At 39.7% G+C, this 19515-nt stretch overlaps 1 protein-coding gene across 4 annotated transcripts in view; it reads right to left on the reverse strand.

Moving 5' to 3' along the window:
* Window positions 1-19515, reverse strand: part of LOC102809393 (sterol regulatory element-binding protein cleavage-activating protein-like) — a 56861-nt gene that overhangs the window by 31200 nt on the left and 6146 nt on the right. For 2 of the 4 annotated variants that reach the window (XM_085501005.1, XM_085501004.1), the window contains exons 2-4: window positions 16522-16660; window positions 15955-16048; window positions 5947-6124 (exon numbers count right to left, since the gene is read on the reverse strand). In XM_085501005.1, the coding sequence (XP_085357131.1) occupies window positions 5947-6065 (119 nt within the window). In that variant the 5' untranslated portion in view covers window positions 6066-6124; window positions 15955-16048; window positions 16522-16660. The remainder of the gene's footprint in view (window positions 1-5946; window positions 6125-15954; window positions 16049-16521; window positions 16661-19515) is intronic. The other 2 variants (XM_085501007.1, XM_085501006.1) reach the window with 1 other exon arrangement.

Below are 19515 nucleotides of genomic sequence, written 5' to 3' on the forward strand. Positions count from 1 at the left end.
ACATTACAGAGGTTTACAGGTGACATTACAGAGGTTTACAGGTGACATTACAGAGGTTTATAGGTGACATTACAGAGGTTTACAGGTGACATTAAAGAGGTTTATAGGTGACATTACAGAGCTTTACAGATGACATTACAGAGGTTTACAGATGACATTACAGAGGTTTACAGGTGACATTACAGAGGTTTATAGGTGACATTACAGAGGTTTACAGGCAACATTACAGAGGTTCACAGGCGACATTACAGAGGTTTACAGGTGACATTACAGAGGTTTATACTTTATAGGTGACATTACAGAGGTTTACAGGTGACATTACAGAGGTTTACAGGTGACATTACAGAGGTTTACAGGTGACATTACAGAGGTTTACAGGTGACACTACAGAGGTTTACAGGTGACATTACAGAGGTTTACAGGTGACATTACAGAGGTTTACAGGTGACATTACAGAGGTTTGCAGATGACATTACGGAGGTTTACATGTGACATTACAGAGGTTTACAGGTGACATTACAGAGGTTTGCAGATGACATTAAAGAGGTTTACAGGTGACATTAAAGAGGTTTATAGGTGACATTACAGAGGTTTACAGATGACATTACAGAGGTTTACAGGTGACATTACAGAGGTTTATAGGTGACATTACAGAGGTTTACAGGTGACATTACAGAGGTTTACAGGTGACATTACAGAGGTTTACAGATGACATTACAGAGGTTTACAGATGACATTACAGAGGTTTACAGGTAACATTACAGAGGTTTACAGGTGACATTACAGAGGTTTACAGGTGACATTACAGAGGTTTACAGGTGACATTACAGAGGTTTGCAGGTGACATTACAGAGGTTTGCAGGTGACATTACAGAGGTTTACAGGTGACATTACAGAGGTTTGCAGATGACATTACAGAGGTTTATAGGTGACATTACAGAGGTTTATAGGTGACATTACAGAGGTCTGCAGATGAAATTAAAGAGGTTTACAGGTGACATTACAGAGGTTTGCAGATGACATTACGGAGGTTTACATGTGACATTACAGAGGTTTACAGGTGACATTACAGAGGTTTACAGGTGACATTACAGAGGTTTGCAGGTGACATTACAGAGGTTTATAGGTGACATTACAGAGGTTTATAGGTGACATTGCAGAGGTATACGGGTGACATTACAGAGGTTTATGGGTGACATTACAGAGGTTTACAGGTGACATTACAGAGGTTTACAGGTGACATTACAGAGGTTTACAGGTGACATTACAGAGGTTTGCAGATGACATTACGGAGGTTTACATGTGACATTACAGAGGTTTACAGGTGACATTACAGAGGTTTACAGGTGACATTACAGAGGTTTACAGGTGACATTAGAGAGGTTTATAGGTGACATTACAGAGGTTTGCAGATGACATTACAGAGGTTTGCAGATGACATTACAGAGGTTTACAGGTGACATTACAGAGGTTTGCAGCTGACATTACAGAGGTCTGCAGATGACATTAAAGAGGTTTACAGGTGACATTACAGAGGTTTACAGGTGACATTACAGAGGTTTACAGGTGACATTACAGAGGTTTGCAGGTGACATTACAGAGGTTTATACTTTATAGGTGACATTACAGAGGTTTACAGGTGACATTACAGAGGTTTATAGGTGACATTACAGAGCTTTACAGATGACATTACAGAGGTTTACAGGTGACATTACAGAGGTTTATAGGTGACATTACAGAGGTTTACAGGTGACATTACAGAGGTTTGCAGGTGACATTACAGAGGTTTATACTTTATAGGTGACATTACAGAGGTTTACAGATGACATTACAGAGGTTTACAGGTGACATTACAGAGGTTTATAGGTGACATTACAGAGGTTTACAGGCAACATTACAGAGGTTCACAGGCGACATTACAGAGGTTTACAGGTGACATTACAGAGGTTTATACTTTATAGGTGACATTACAGAGGTTTACAGGTGACATTACAGAGGTTTACAGGTGACATTACAGAGGTTTATAGGTGACATTACAGAGCTTTACAGATGACATTACAGAGGTTTACAGGTGACATTACAGAGGTTTACAGGTGACATTACAGAGGTTTACAGGTGACATTACAGAGGTTTGCAGATGACATTACGGAGGTTTACATGTGACATTACAGAGGTTTACAGGTGACATTACAGAGGTTTGCAGATGACATTACAGAGGTTTACAGGTGACATTACAGAGGTTTACAGGTGACATTAAAGAGGTTTACAGGTGACATTAAAGAGGTTTATAGGTGACATTACAGAGGTTTACAGATGACATTACAGAGGTTTACAGGTGACATTACAGAGGTTTATAGGTGACATTACAGAGGTTTACAGGTGACATTACAGAGGTTTACAGATGACATTACAGAGGTTTACAGGTAACATTACAGAGGTTTACAGGTGACATTACAGAGGTTTACAGGTGACATTACAGAGGTTTACAGGTGACATTACAGAGGTTTACAGGTGACATTACAGAGGTTTGCAGGTGACATTACAGAGGTTTGCAGGTGACATTACAGAGGTTTACAGGTGACATTACAGAGGTTTGCAGATGACATTACAGAGGTTTATAGGTGACATTACAGAGGTTTATAGGTGACATTACAGAGGTCTGCAGATGAAATTAAAGAGGTTTACAGGTGACATTACAGAGGTTTGCAGATGACATTACGGAGGTTTACATGTGACATTACAGAGGTTTACAGGTGACATTACAGAGGTTTGCAGGTGACATTACAGAGGTTTATAGGTGACATTACAGAGGTTTATAGGTGACATTGCAGAGGTTTACGGGTGACATTACAGAGGTTTATGGGTGACATTACAGAGGTTTACAGGTGACATTACAGAGGTTTACAGGTGACATTACAGAGGTTTACAGGTGACATTACAGAGGTTTGCAGATGACATTACGGAGGTTTACATGTGACATTACAGAGGTTTACAGGTGACATTACAGAGGTTTACAGGTGACATTACAGAGGTTTACAGGTGACATTAGAGAGGTTTATAGGTGACATTACAGAGGTTTGCAGATGACATTACAGAGGTTTGCAGATGACATTACAGAGGTTTACAGGTGACATTACAGAGGTTTGCAGCTGACATTACAGAGGTCTGCAGATGACATTAAAGAGGTTTACAGGTGACATTACAGAGGTTTACAGATGACATTACAGAGGTTTACAGGTGACATTACAGAGGTTTATAGGTGACATTACAGAGGTTTACAGGTGACATTACAGAGGTTTACAGGTGACATTACAGAGGTTTACAGATGACATTACAGAGGTTTACAGATGACATTACAGAGGTTTACAGGTAACATTACAGAGGTTTACAGGTGACATTACAGAGGTTTACAGGTGACATTACAGAGGTTTACAGGTGACATTACAGAGGTTTGCAGGTGACATTACAGAGGTTTGCAGGTGACATTACAGAGGTTTACAGGTGACATTACAGAGGTTTGCAGATGACATTACAGAGGTTTATAGGTGACATTACAGAGGTTTATAGGTGACATTACAGAGGTCTGCAGATGAAATTAAAGAGGTTTACAGGTGACATTACAGAGGTTTGCAGATGACATTACGGAGGTTTACATGTGACATTACAGAGGTTTACAGGTGACATTACAGAGGTTTGCAGGTGACATTACAGAGGTTTATAGGTGACATTACAGAGGTTTATAGGTGACATTGCAAAGGTTTACGGGTGACATTACAGAGGTTTATGGGTGACATTACAGAGGTTTACAGGTGACATTACAGAGGTTTACAGGTGACATTACAGAGGTTTACAGGTGACATTACAGAGGTTTGCAGATGACATTACGGAGGTTTACATGTGACATTACAGAGGTTTACAGGTGACATTACAGAGGTTTACAGGTGACATTACAGAGGTTTACAGGTGACATTAGAGAGGTTTATAGGTGACATTACAGAGGTTTGCAGATGACATTACAGAGGTTTGCAGATGACATTACAGAGGTTTACAGGTGACATTACAGAGGTTTGCAGCTGACATTACAGAGGTCTGCAGATGACATTAAAGAGGTTTACAGGTGACATTACAGAGGTTTACAGGTGACATTACAGAGGTTTACAGGTGACATTACAGAGGTTTGCAGGTGACATTACAGAGGTTTATACTTTATAGGTGACATTACAGAGGTTTACATGTGACATTACAGAGGTTTATAGGTGACATTACAGAGCTTTACAGATGACATTACAGAGGTTTACAGGTGACATTACAGAGGTTTATAGGTGACATTACAGAGGTTTACAGGTGACATTACAGAGGTTTGCAGGTGACATTACAGAGGTTTATACTTTATAGGTGACATTACAGAGGTTTACAGATGACATTACAGAGGTTTACAGGTGACATTACAGAGGTTTATAGGTGACATTACAGAGGTTTACAGGCAACATTACAGAGGTTCACAGGCGACATTACAGAGGTTTACAGGTGACATTACAGAGGTTTATACTTTATAGGTGACATTACAGAGGTTTACAGGTGACATTACAGAGGTTTACAGGTGACATTACAGAGGTTTATAGGTGACATTACAGAGCTTTACAGATGACATTACAGAGGTTTACAGGTGACATTACAGAGGTTTACAGGTGACATTACAGAGGTTTACAGGTGACATTACAGAGGTTTACAGGTGACATTACAGAGGTTTACAGGTGACATTACAGAGGTTTGCAGATGACATTACGGAGGTTTACATGTGACATTACAGAGGTTTACAGGTGACATTACAGAGGTTTGCAGATGACATTACAGAGGTTTACAGGTGACATTACAGAGGTTTACAGGTGACATTAAAGAGGTTTACAGGTGACATTAAAGAGGTTTATAGGTGACATTACAGAGGTTTACAGATGACATTACAGAGGTTTACAGGTGACATTACAGAGGTTTATAGGTGACATTACAGAGGTTTACAGGTGACATTACAGAGGTTTACAGATGACATTACAGAGGTTTACAGGTAACATTACAGAGGTTTACAGGTGACATTACAGAGGTTTACAGGTGACATTACAGAGGTTTACAGGTGACATTACAGAGGTTTACAGGTGACATTACAGAGGTTTGCAGGTGACATTACAGAGGTTTGCAGGTGACATTACAGAGGTTTACAGGTGACATTACAGAGGTTTGCAGATGACATTACAGAGGTTTATAGGTGACATTACAGAGGTTTATAGGTGACATTACAGAGGTCTGCAGATGAAATTAAAGAGGTTTACAGGTGACATTACAGAGGTTTGCAGATGACATTACGGAGGTTTACATGTGACATTACAGAGGTTTACAGGTGACATTACAGAGGTTTGCAGGTGACATTACAGAGGTTTATAGGTGACATTACAGAGGTTTATAGGTGACATTGCAGAGGTTTACGGGTGACATTACAGAGGTTTATGGGTGACATTACAGAGGTTTACAGGTGACATTACAGAGGTTTACAGGTGACATTACAGAGGTTTACAGGTGACATTACAGAGGTTTGCAGATGACATTACGGAGGTTTACATGTGACATTACAGAGGTTTACAGGTGACATTACAGAGGTTTACAGGTGACATTACAGAGGTTTACAGGTGACATTAGAGAGGTTTATAGGTGACATTACAGAGGTTTGCAGATGACATTACAGAGGTTTGCAGATGACATTACAGAGGTTTACAGGTGACATTACAGAGGTTTGCAGCTGACATTACAGAGGTCTGCAGATGACATTAAAGAGGTTTACAGGTGACATTACAGAGGTTTACAGGTGACATTACAGAGGTTTATAGGTGACATTACAGAGGTTTACAGGTGACATTAGAGAGGTTTATAGGTAACATTACAGAGGTTAATACTCACCTACATATGGCAGCAATGCAGATAGTGAAACATATCATAGCATAGGGATGACTGGAACAGAATGTACCATGATAGTAATATACATGAGATATCGCTGTACGTAGTCGCTTGGTGCCCATCTTTTAACAAAGCTGACACATAAGCATGTTAAGATTCACTCATTTTGGTAATTCCTATTCTGAAATTTAAAAAATCAAATACGCATGATTGTGAGTGATATCACTTCCAGCACTGTTATCATAGATGAAAATACGTAGCCACAACGGTATAGTGAAAATGGTCGATTTAGAGTTTACATGCAAGTACAGTTTTTTTTTGGTACAGTTTCAGAGATACAGGTACACGTACATCACGGTTACTAGTTTCCTCCCTTAAGGGATTAGCATACGTTTAATGTGTCATTTTCAATATTGTTTTTTTTATTTTAAACTATTATTATCTATGACTGTGCTTTATTCTATACAAAAAATCCACTTTATAAGGCTTATTTCGATGTTTTTTTTTCTATTTCAAAACATTGCCATGTGTGATGGTTTATAAACACAACCAACACAAGGGCAACATTTGCATAAAAGAAATCCTAATTGACACTTAATGAAAGATCCGATTTGCATATCAATACTACAAAGTTTGTGTACTTATAAAGTTACTAAAGTATCAGTCATTTAGTCAATTGACACAGTGGAATGATCATCAACAAGCAAACGTGTATACATTCAGTAGTTTTTATTTATTCATTTATTATGGAAAGACGATGACAAAAGAAAACGCCAATGTCCGACGAGGCTCGACTATCATTAAAATTGTCAGCCCGTGGTTCACACTACCACCCACCAAGTGACAGTGATACAACCGACTCAGAGTTGGAATCAGGAGAGAAATTTTCCGTGGCAGACTGTATTGTCGATCATTCACATAAAGTTTCTGCGAAAAAGATCAAAGTCGATATCTGTTCAGATGAAGAGAGTGACGAAGCTCGCTATGATTGGTTGACATGGGCATACTTGAAGAAAATTTGAACAATTACGTCCCACGTGCTACCTGCCTAACAGGAACAGTTTAGATTAAAGAACGTTTATGTTTCGGTTGGGGTTTGCATTTTTATTTTGAATGTGACAATAAAGATTGCCCCAAGGAAACATACCCTGACTTTCCGTCGTCATCAAAAAGTGGACGAATGTTTGAAGTCAATAGGAAGGCTGTTCTGGCAACTCGCGGCATTGGAAAAGGCCGACGTGCCATGAAGAAATTCGCTAGTTATATGGGATTGCCGACACCATTGAACCAAGCTCCCTTGCAAAACCACACAAAAGAGGCCAGTGAAATTGCTAACCAGAAATTGAAAGAAGATTTTTTAATGCAGCAGAGGAGGTGCGGGCAATAAAGAAAACAAATATGGAACTGGAAGACGAACACGATGGTATATATAACATTGACATGTCTGTTGACGGTTCATGGAGTAAACATTGGTTTTCAGAAAAGCACAGAATTTTTTTCATCATATCAGTTGATATGGGTAAGTTTTTATTTTATATTTATGAATAAATTTGAAGAAAACCTTGTTTTTTAGAAGAAAAAAAATAGAAACATGGATGAAAATTTGAACAGACGGTGCATTTCGGTTAGGTCATTCACACCACATTTCAATACTCGAAACAGAAGGCGATAATATGTTTCAGCTTCTCTCATCCAGTACGACATTTTCACATGTCTGGAAGGAACTGCTATTTAGAAACAGATGAGATGGGAGGCGTGATAGCAATTATTTTGTTGTGTTGATCTTTGTTAAAACAGACGAATAACAGGTTACTTTTGTCCGGAGTATGAAAGTGGACAATGTGGTACGTCACCCTAACACATCACTCCTGACACTGCCTCTCTCATATAATTATTTTTTTTTATAAATGCTAAACGCTTCGAATAGTTTATTAAAGCAATTAAAAATAAAATGCCATGAATTTATTTAATGTTAAAATGTACCCCTCCGCGAGTCGCCATTTTGACAGTCACATGCCACTGATTGATTGACGTATATAGCATAAGGTATTTTGGAATGCCGCTTTCATCATTTTTTCGTCAACTTGAAATACAAGCAGAATTTGTTATCATCTCAACACGTTGTCTTTATGTTTCACAAATCTATGTCTTGGGTCTGTTTTACAAAAGTTCATTTACCGTTGTGTTATTTTGACTACCGATGATAACATATTTTAACATTTAAGTCATTTAAAGCATGTTGCTGTCAATATTTTCACATCATCATGTCTCACCGATTCAAGTTCTTGTAGTTTTATTTGTGAGTCCAATACTCTAAATAAATATATGCTTGATTTTAATTGTTATTTTGTTTCTGTAACGTACAGGGAAAGTACTTGATAGTCAGCATATGTGCAGAGAATGCAAACAGTGCAGTGAAAGGGAGAATAAGCCAAAGGATGAAGAGTTTGAGGATTGGTATGCTGAACATATGCTGGATTGTCCAATAAACCATGAAGGCAGATCGAAAATCATGGAAGAAGACGCTGTAATTCTGTTCAGTCGATCATTAGAAAGGCATAAATTCAGGTACATCTAATTTTACATATTTCAATTATTGATATTTTTGTTCAGCACATAATATTAGTAATGCGTTTGTTAAATCAAAGTTTAGTAACGCGCTTTGGAAATGCGCATTACAGGTAACTTCCTATCTACAAGTTAAAACAATGGTGACAACAACAGGCCGATAGAAGTGTTAGGACATATGGCAAGGCGTCAACTGTTCTCGTTATAATAGCTACATGTACCACACCCAGTGTAGGGTTTATACCATAAACACAAAGTATGTTGAAAAACAACACAAACTGTAAGAAAAAATAGTTAATTATCACACAAACTGTACAAAGATTTTAAAAACACATGTATGTGCCCCAGGGTATGTGCTTGTTTGAAGACCATCTGCTGAAAGAATGCACATGTACATGTATGTGCCCCAGGGTATGTGCTTGTTTGAAGACCATCTGCTGAAAGAATGCACATGTACATGTATGTGCCCCAGGGTATGTGCTTGTTTGAAGACCATCTGCTGAAAGAATGCACATGTACATGTATGTCCCCCAGGGTATGTGCTTGTTTGAAGACCATCTGCTGAAAGAATGCACATGTACATGTATGTCCCCCCAGGGTATGTGCTTGTTTGAAGACCATCTGCTGAAAGAATGCACATGTACATGTATGTCCCCCAGGGTATGTGCTTGTTTGAAGACCAGCTGCTGAAAGAATGCACATGTACATGTATGTGCCCCAGGGTATGTGCTTGTTTGAAGACCATCTGCTGAAAGAATGCACATGTACATGTATGTGCCCCAGGGTATGTGCTTGTTTGAAGACCATCTGCTGAAAGAATGTACATGTACATGTATGTCCCCCAGGGTATGTGCTTGTTTGAAGACCAGCTGCTGAAAGAATGCACATGTACATGTATGTCCCCCAGGGTATGTGCTTGTTTGAAGACCAACTGCTGAAAGAATGCACATGTACATGTATGTGCCCCAGGGTATGTGCTTGTTTGAAGACCATCTGCTGAAAGAATGCACATGTACATGTATGTGCCCCAGGGTATGTGCTTGTTTGAAGACCATCTGCTGAAAGAATGCACATGTACATGTATGTCCCCCAGGGTATGTGCTTGTTTGAAGACCAGCTGCTGAAAGAATGCACATGTACATGTATGTGCCCCAGGGTATGTGCTTGTTTGAAGACCATCTGCTGAAAGAATGCACATGTACATGTATGTGCCCCAGGGTATGTGCTTGTTTGAAGACCAGCTGCTGAAAGAATGCACATGTACATGTATGTGCCCCAGGGTATGTGCTTGTTTGAAGACCATCTGCTGAAAGAATGCACATGTACATGTATGTGCCCCAGGGTATGTGCTTGTTTGAAGACCATCTGCTGAAAGAATGTACATGTACATGTATGTCCCCCAGGGTATGTGCTTGTTTGAAGACCATCTGCTGAAAGAATGCACATGTACATGTATGTCCCCCAGGTATGTGCTTGTTTGAAGACCATCTGCTGAAAGAATGCACATGTACATGTATGTGCCCCAGGGTATGTGCTTGTTTGAAGACCAGCTGCTGAAAGAATGCACATGTACATGTATGTGCCCCAGGGTATGTGCTTGTTTGAAGACCAGCTGCTGAAAGAATGCACATGTACATGTATGTGCCCCAGGGTATGTGCTTGTTTGAAGACCAGCTGCTGAAAGAATGCACATGTACATGTATGTGCCCCAGGGTATGTGCTTGTTTGAAGACCAGCTGCTGAAAGAATGCACATGTACATGTATGTGCCCCAGGGTATGTGCTTGTTTGAAGACCAGCTGCTGAAAGAATGCACATGTACATGTATGTGCCCCAGGGTATGTGCTTGTTTGAAGACCAGCTGCTGAAAGAATGCACATGTACATGTATGTCCCCCAGGGTATGTGCTTGTTTGAAGACCATCTGCTGAAAGAATGTACATGTACATGTATGTGCCCCAGGTATGTGCTTGTTTGAAGACCATCTGCTGAAAGAATGCACATGTACATGTATGTGCCCCAGGGTATGTGCTTGTTTGAAGACCAGCTGCTGAAAGAATGCACATGTACATGTATGTCCCCCAGGGTATGTGCTTGTTTGAAGACCATCTGCTGAAAGAATGCACATGTACATGTATGTGCCCCAGGGTATGTGCTTGTTTGAAGACCAGCTGCTGAAAGAATGCACATGTACATGTATGTCCCCCAGGGTGTGTGCTTGTTTGAAGACCAGCTGCTGAAAGAATGCACATGTACATGTATGTCCCCCAGGGTGTGTGCTTGTTTGAAGACCAGCTGCTGAAAGAATGCACATGTACATGTATGTGCCCCAGGGTATGTGCTTGTTTGAAGACCATCTGCTGAAAGAATGTACATGTACATGTATGTGCCCCAGGGTATGTGCTTGTTTGAAGACCAGCTGCTGAAAGAATGCACATGTACATGTATGTGCCCCAGGGTATGTGCTTGTTTGAAGACCATCTGCTGAAAGAATGCACATGTACATGTATGTGCCCCAGGGTATGTGCTTGTTTGAAGACCATCTGCTGAAAGAATGTACATGTACATGTATGTCCCCCAGGGTATGTGCTTGTTTGAAGACCATCTGCTGAAAGAATGTACATGTACATGTATGTCCCCCAGGGTATGTGCTTGTTTGAAGACCATCTGCTGAAAGAATGCACATGTACATGTATGTGCCCCAGGGTATGTGCTTGTTTGAAGACCATCTGCTGAAAGAATGTACATGTACATGTATGTCCCCCAGGGTATGTGCTTGTTTGAAGACCATCTGCTGAAAGAATGTACATGTACATGTATGTCCCCCAGGGTATGTGCTTGTTTGAAGACCATCTGCTGAAAGAATGCACATGTACATGTATGTCCCCCAGGGTGTGTGCTTGTTTGAAGACCAGCTGCTGAAAGAATGCACATGTACATGTATGTGCCCCAGGGTATGTGCTTGTTTGAAGACCAGCTGCTGAAAGAATGCACATGTACATGTATGTGCCCCAGGGTGTGTGCTTGTTTGAAGACCATCTGCTGAAAGAATGCACATGTACATGTATGTCCCCCAGGGTATGTGCTTGTTTGAAGACCAGCTGCTGAAAGAATGCACATGTACATGTATGTGCCCCAGGGTATGTGCTTGTTTGAAGACCATCTGCTGAAAGAATGCACATGTACATGTATGTGCCCCAGGGTGTGTGCTTGTTTGAAGACCATCTGCTGAAAGAATGCACATGTACATGTATGTCCCCCAGGGTATGTGCTTGTTTGAAGACCAGCTGCTGAAAGAATGCACATGTACATGTATGTGCCCCAGGGTATGTGCTTGTTTGAAGACCAGCTGCTGAAAGAATGCACATGTACATGTATGTGCCCCAGGGTATGTGCTTGTTTGAAGACCAGCTGCTGAAAGAATGCACATGTACATGTATGTCCCCCAGGGTATGTGCTTGTTTGAAGACCAGCTGCTGAAAGAATGCACATGTACATGTATGTGCCCCAGGGTATGTGCTTGTTTGAAGACCAGCTGCTGAAAGAATGCACATGTACATGTATGTGCCCCAGGGTATGTGCTTGTTTGAAGACCATCTGCTGAAAGAATGTACATGTACATGTATGTGCCCCAGGGTATGTGCTTGTTTGAAGACCATCTGCTGAAAGAATGTACATGTACATGTATGTGCCCCAGGGTATGTGCTTGTTTGAAGACCATCTGCTGAAAGAATGCACATGTACATGTATGTCCCCCAGGTATGTGCTTGTTTGAAGACCAGCTGCTGAAAGAATGTACATGTACATGTATGTGCCCCAGGGTATGTGCTTGTTTGAAGACCATCTGCTGAAAGAATGCACATGTACATGCATGTGCCCCAGGGTATGTGCTTGTTTGAAGACCATCTGCTGAAAGAATGCACATGTACATGTATGTCCCCCAGGGTATGTGCTTGTTTGAAGACCATCTGCTGAAAGAATGCACATGTACATGTATGTGCCCCAGGGTATGTGCTTGTTTGAAGACCATCTGCTGAAAGAATGTACATGTACATGTATGTCCCCCAGGGTATGTGCTTGTTTGAAGACCAGCTGCTGAAAGAATGCACATGTACATGTATGTGCCCCAGGGTATGTGCTTGTTTGAAGACCATCTGCTGAAAGAATGCACATGTACATGTATGTCCCCCAGGGTATGTGCTTGTTTGAAGACCATCTGCTGAAAGAATGCACATGTACATGTATGTCCCCCAGGGTATGTGCTTGTTTGAAGACCATCTGCTGAAAGAATGCACATGTACATGTATGTCCCCCAGGGTATGTGCTTGTTTGAAGACCATCTGCTGAAAGAATGCACATGTACATGTACCCTAATTTTAACAATAGTCAGTGCTTACAACAATCGTAGGTGACCGGGACAGCTCTGTATGTAAAGTTCACATACCAAAATAAAGGCTACATAGTAAAAAAAGAGGACTGCGTTGAACATATGCAGAAACGAATGGGCACCAGATTAAGAAACCTGGCTGAACTAATGAAAGGTAAGTTATACCGCCAACATGAAATATTGCTTGTGAACATTATGATCAGTATTCACGGAGGATACAAAAAAGTAGTAATTATAAAGTTGTTGTGTGAACCACACAGTTAAATATACACAACCCAATGATCCTATATGAAGATGAAGTGATTCAATTTTTCCAGGAAAGAAGTTGGAAGATGGACGATCTTTAACAGGGCGTGGAAGATTGACAAAGCATTTCAAAAATGCAATACAGACGCCATTGGATCAAACAAAAGTAAAATTTACTTACTAAATTCAAAAGTAAATGAATCATGCACAAAATAACGCGCGAGTACCATGAGAAAAAGATGAACAATGTAACTGTATTCGCTATTTGTTATTTTTCGACAGGTAATGCCCCAGAAATGAGCAGACAAACCAAAGCTGCTGTGAAGCATTATGCCAGTACTAGTGATAATCCACAACACCAGTTTTGCCCAGTTGGACCCAACAGTTGGTGCAAATACCAGAACGACATGGTCACCAGAAAAAAAAAACGTACCGCCCATTAAGGTATCCATTGCCAGAAGCAGTTGTGAAGGCTGTGTGGCACACTATTGAAACCCTGTCAAATCCGGAGTTTCTAGAGGGGACAACAAACTGTCACACAGAGAATGCAAATGAATCATTTCATACAGTACAATGTGCACACAAGGACCCCATTTTCTCGCCATTGGCGAGACCTTGGCGAGGCCATGGCTTGCCAGTGGCGAGGCCATGGCCTGCCAGTGGCGAGGCCATGGCCTGCCAGTGGCGAGGCCACGGCCTGCCAGTGGCGAGGTCATTGGAGGGCTCGCCGTCTGAAGTGCAGGCCTGAGGTCGAGCTCGGCGCGATCGATCAGACACGGCGCACTTCATAAAACCCGGCGCGATGATGAGCGCGATCGATGTTTTTTTCACCACAACAGAAAACATTACTTCCGCGTATGTACATTGCTATTTACGGGTTTTAATTAAATAATGAATGCACTAAAGCATGCAAATAGCGTGGTTAGTAGTAAATTAAAATTGAAATATGTGCGTGTTGATTTCGGAATTGTGAGTTTGAACACGGTTTCTGATAAAGTTAACCGTGGATTGAATTGTACTGATGATTCCACTTTCGTGTTCTGCTTGTCGTGTGGATTTCAAAGTGTTGTACAGTTGGTATAATTGGTAAATTAAAACTCAATGACATCCCTATTATACTATTTGTGTGTGATGACATGTTTCGAAGATTTGAGAGTTTGAATTTGATGCGTGAATCAGCCCGAGTTCACCGTAAGTTAACCAATGTCACGTTGAGTCACCCTACGCCCGATCTGTAAAACAGGCTTCATTACGTGACAAACTAATCGTCACAAACCTGTTTACTCGTATACATTCAAACTACATTGTATAACCCACGATCAAGACATGTGTCACGGTCTTAGAGGTAAAGCGCTGCGACAAAGTAATATCATTATTTTACATGTACACGTGGTACAATCATGTACGCACGATGTACGTTTCCTTCGCAGTTCAGTCAGAGGTCAGTGACAATGGTATAACTGAAACCACGTGGTCAGACACGATACAAGACGTTTTGAATTTCAAAATTCATGTCGAATTATTAAATGGTATCGTGTCACCATTTAATAAAATCGGCAGATTTTTTTTTTTTATTTCGTGCAATCTGGCTTTTCTATGAATACGTAAAATCATTACATAATTCGCTGTTGTTCGCTTAGCTCCAATGTTAAGTTTTGCCCTGGTCATCTGAAGGTCGCGATTTCGAGACCAGACTCTTGTTACACGTTTTTTTCTTTCTTTCGTTTTCCCATTCAACCCTTTTTATATGCATATACAGACTTTAGTTTCGTGTTTATGTTTTTTTTTTCATGTTTACTCATGTTTAAATAGAGAGAAAAGGGACAGATTTGCGGACCGGCCTTCATGCATAATACCGTGATACACAATGTACATGAGATAGTTTTAGATATACATGTACATGTACCGGTATAGGCCGTCGCACTTGTTTATCGTTGCCGATTTTGATGTAATTTCCAAGATATTAATTGCCAGGGATTCTACATACCGATGATCGCAACATCAGCGGTTAACATATTTTGCGTGGCAATGTTGTCAGCTTATAGCGCCAGTGTTTACAGTATGTAAAATCGTTTACTTAGAAATGCTTATGTAGAAAAAAATTGTGTGAAAACGTTTTTTATTTATTATCATCGTCCACAGTGCGAAAACGAAATGAAATCTATGCACCAAGAAAAGAAAAAAAACAATCGTGACACCAAAATAAAGTCACGCTTCTTCCTCCTCCTAGAAAATGAAGCATTAAAGTGCATTGGGAACGATGGCAGTCGCATACATGTATACCATGGAGGTGAAAACTGTTTTTACCTCCATGAATATTACATGCGTTGTGTGTTTTTACTAATACATGTATGTTTATACACAAGCATACTTTGTAAACGACCAATTTTAATAATGTACCTCAAATTGTTAACGCATGAGAAGCCCACACTGTTCCCATGGGTGTTGGTGATAATTTGTTTCTCCCTTGAATTTTTCAGTGGGAATTTGGTTTCTCGTCGTTAAACTGTTTTATTTCAAATTTCCACACCACCAGCACGTCGAAAAATATCAGTGGCGAGGATAATATCAGGAGTAGATGGGGTTCGAGAAAGTGTCAGTTTCTCGCTCTAGTGTCAATTTCTTTTTTGCAATTCATACAATTCAGTGTAGTACATGTAATACTCTACAGGCAAATCCCCTGTACATTATATTTTGCCCACCAATTCATGTAAAGCTCAATAAATTAACTTGCATAAACCATTAATAAAAAATTACTAGTGTATTTTTTTACGAAAGAGATTCCACAGCATTTTACAATTTGTGTCATTACATTGAATATTTATTTTGTTTCCTGGTGCATCTTCGCCAAGGCTCGTTTATTCAGTAATTGCTTCAACTTTACACCAAAAACTGAGCATAATTATCTAGAATGGAAACAAAAATAATTTCATAAACAGCTAAAGTAAATAATGCAAACTGATTTTAAATTGTTATAATCGTCACTGGCACGGGGTCAACCCAGAATATTGGAGCAAAAATATTTCCTGGTCAATTGCGATGTGTTCCATATAAAAAAAATATTTTATTCCCTTGCAAATCAGTGGAATTACTTTAATAATGAGTTATTGTACAAATGTTGATACATTTTGATGAATAGTTAGAGCTACGGCTTCAAGACCGTATCTAGACAATTTTGGCCCCATTGTCAACAAAACATCACCCGTCTCCAGGGCAAGCGACTGGAAAAAGATACCGGTGTTCAGTCGAACTGGTGGAAAAAATCGCCACTCCCAGAATAACTGCGCAAAATAACGAGCTAAACTGAAACCAATCAAACTACAATATAAACATAAAAATAAAAGATGACTTTCGCTGCATTTGACAGTGATAGACTTACCGAAAAGCCATGTTTTTCCCCAATCGTTTTCATTGCTAACATCGGTATAATCCGCCATTTTACTTGAGTGTGTTTGTGACCTGACTCTGATCGTTGACGTCGTCAGGTGCACTATGGAAGGTCGTCTGTGATTTGTTCACTGTGTGGCGATAGTTAAAAAATATACCGAATGACAAGTACGTAACAAAAACATTAAAAAATGCAAAGTAATTAAAAAAATTGTAAAGGTATAGTAAATGTATAAAATAAAATACACGCTGTACAATACATCAGGTTTTAAACAGATTGCGGCGATGGTGAGCAGACCGGTCATACGTAGTTATTCTGGGACCGTGACTGTGACGAGACGCGGACAACAACCACGATCTGTTTGTTGTGGTGATTGTAGCCAAGAAGGAAGAGGAAAGGTTGACAGCCTGAAGAGAGATGATATTAAATTAATGGCTACACTGATTGATCTGTCAACTTATGAAACAAGAGTATTTTTTGAAAGCCAAAATGGGCGACTTTTTTTTTTATTTAAGACGTATCGGTCAGAGTGTAACGTTGGTGTTTTCGCCACTGTATTTAAATACTGAAACGTCTACTCGATAATTATGTGTGTACATTGTACACACAAACCAAGCGATCCTTTTCAGAATCACTATACTGTAAAGGGGGGTAATTATTCACTGGGTTTTAATTTGGCTTATTTCGCTGACTGGAAAATGCGCTAAATTAAAACCCAGTGAATATGTAAAATTTAGCATAGAACACATTATCTAAATAACGAAACCGTGAATTTAAAACCCACTGAATATGCCTGAAATGGTAAATCAGTGAAATTTAAACCCAGTGAAAATTAGTCATTTTACAGTATCTTTCAGAGAGAGGACTATCCTAAAACAGTTTTTTTTTCAGTAATTCAGTAGACATTCAGCATTTGTTATGTTCTACGCTGGTCCTGTATACTAGTAATATTCTCTGTTTTTGCATTCATAGACCCTCATATCGCCCATTTTCAAATGTCGGAAACGGCTGGCATTTTAAATTTTAAGTGACACTAATCAGTCACTCAACCAAACAGAAACCCGCAGTCTAGCATTTCGGGAAGTCTCAATCTGTACAAGAACGTTCTAAAATAATACGCTGCATCTTCACAGATACACTTTAAACATGCGTCTCATTTCCTCGTGTAATAAACGAATAACACTGATTACTAACATGTGTGCACAAGTACATTCAGTGGACATGGTCAGAGTCACTAAGGTCTCAGGTGTGAGGTGTAAATGTGCGGCGCGCCAATAGGCGCGTCTAGTGACGTACATCAAGCCCATGTAAAACAGAATGACATAACGTACGACGAGCATAACAGTTTATGTACGAACTTGTCAGTAGTTTTGTTTTACTCACATCAGTGTATGAAATTTGTCATAAATTATTGCCATACGACTAGTAATTTTCACAATTTGCGCTACTATATAAAATTTATATTAAATCTGGGATACAACTTTTCACTTAGATGCCGTGCAAGTCCTCCAAATACGCATATTCGATTTCAGGGATCTTTTGTGAACCTGTTTCTCCTTCGTATATTTTGGCTCAATTAGCACAAGCATTATTGCCAACGGCTCAGAGTCAAAATGAATACAGTCTGTGGGGAAAGTTTCGGGTCGTGGAGTAGAGGGGACTAAGACGAGATGTGACTAGTTTAAGCTCAGACTCGTATTGCTAGTCTGAAGTTTAAGTGATTTAATCATGAAAACTAAATAACCAAATACTGTTACAGTCAATATTTGTACGAGTAGAAATTGAAGACCAGCAGAATGTAAAGTAACATACGGCTAGTAATCGTTTCATCTTGTCATGGGAGGAAGGTTCTACCTTCCATGATTTAATCTAAACTGACAAAGATGTCACACATTTCCCGACACATTCTATTATCGAGTGTACACTGTCTTTTATTTTACCAGTAATATATTGAGCAACAAGCAAAAATTACATGTCAATTAATCATTCATTTAAAACTTAAATTATGGCCTCATCTCCTCTTATAGCCATCTGTTCCACCCACATTTACAACTTTAAAATAGACATATATTAAAACCTGTCTTTCTAAATTCGGAAATGAAAAAAATAATAAATGCGTATTTTCATTTCACTGTATACAGTTGTATTCAATTACAAATCACGATCAACACTCCCGGCCCTGGTCATGTGATGTAGCGCGCCCGGCACGCTGCGTCTTCAAGGGGTGCACAGATACACTTTAAACATGCGTCACATGTCCTCGTGTAATAAACGAATAACACTGATTACTAACATGTGTGCACAAGTACATTCAGTGGACATGGTCAGAGTCACTAAGGTCTCAGGTGTGAGGTGTAAATGTGTGGCGCGCCGATAGGCGCGTCTAGTGACGTACATCAAGCCCATGTAAAACAGAATGACATAACGTACGACGAGCATAAAAGTTTATGTACGAACTTGTCAGTAGTTTTGTTTTACTCACATCAGTGTATGAAATTTGTCATACATTATTACCATATGTCAGGACTAATAATTTTCACAATTCGCGCTAAACCAATCAGGGCATTTCTGAGTTTATTTAACTTTAAGGAAATCAGATATATATTAGGGTTTCCATGTTTGTCATTTAGTTATGTGTTTTGATTCAGATTTGTTTCCCAAGTGTCCTTTTACAAATTTTCCAGACACTGTGTGATGGATAATCAAGTACTAGTATACACAAAAATAGTTATGTTTTTTTATTCCTGGCCACCGAAAATCTGTATGTTTATACATGTACATTCAGTGAGCAACATCAAAGTCATTGGGGTCCCGGTGTGAGGTGTGGATGTACGGCGTGTCACCACAGACGCCAAGTGATGTATACCAGGTATCATCGCGGAATTCATGTATTTATAATAATTCTAGAAATAGTTTAACATGTTGATTTCATTTTTGTTTTTCATAAAGTGAAAATTTACGTACAATGTAACATAGACGTGTTGA

This window comes from Saccoglossus kowalevskii, chromosome 7, assembly GCF_978046115.1.
Source record: "Saccoglossus kowalevskii chromosome 7, keSacKowa6.1, whole genome shotgun sequence".
Classification (NCBI taxonomy): domain Eukaryota; kingdom Metazoa; phylum Hemichordata; class Enteropneusta; family Harrimaniidae; genus Saccoglossus; species Saccoglossus kowalevskii.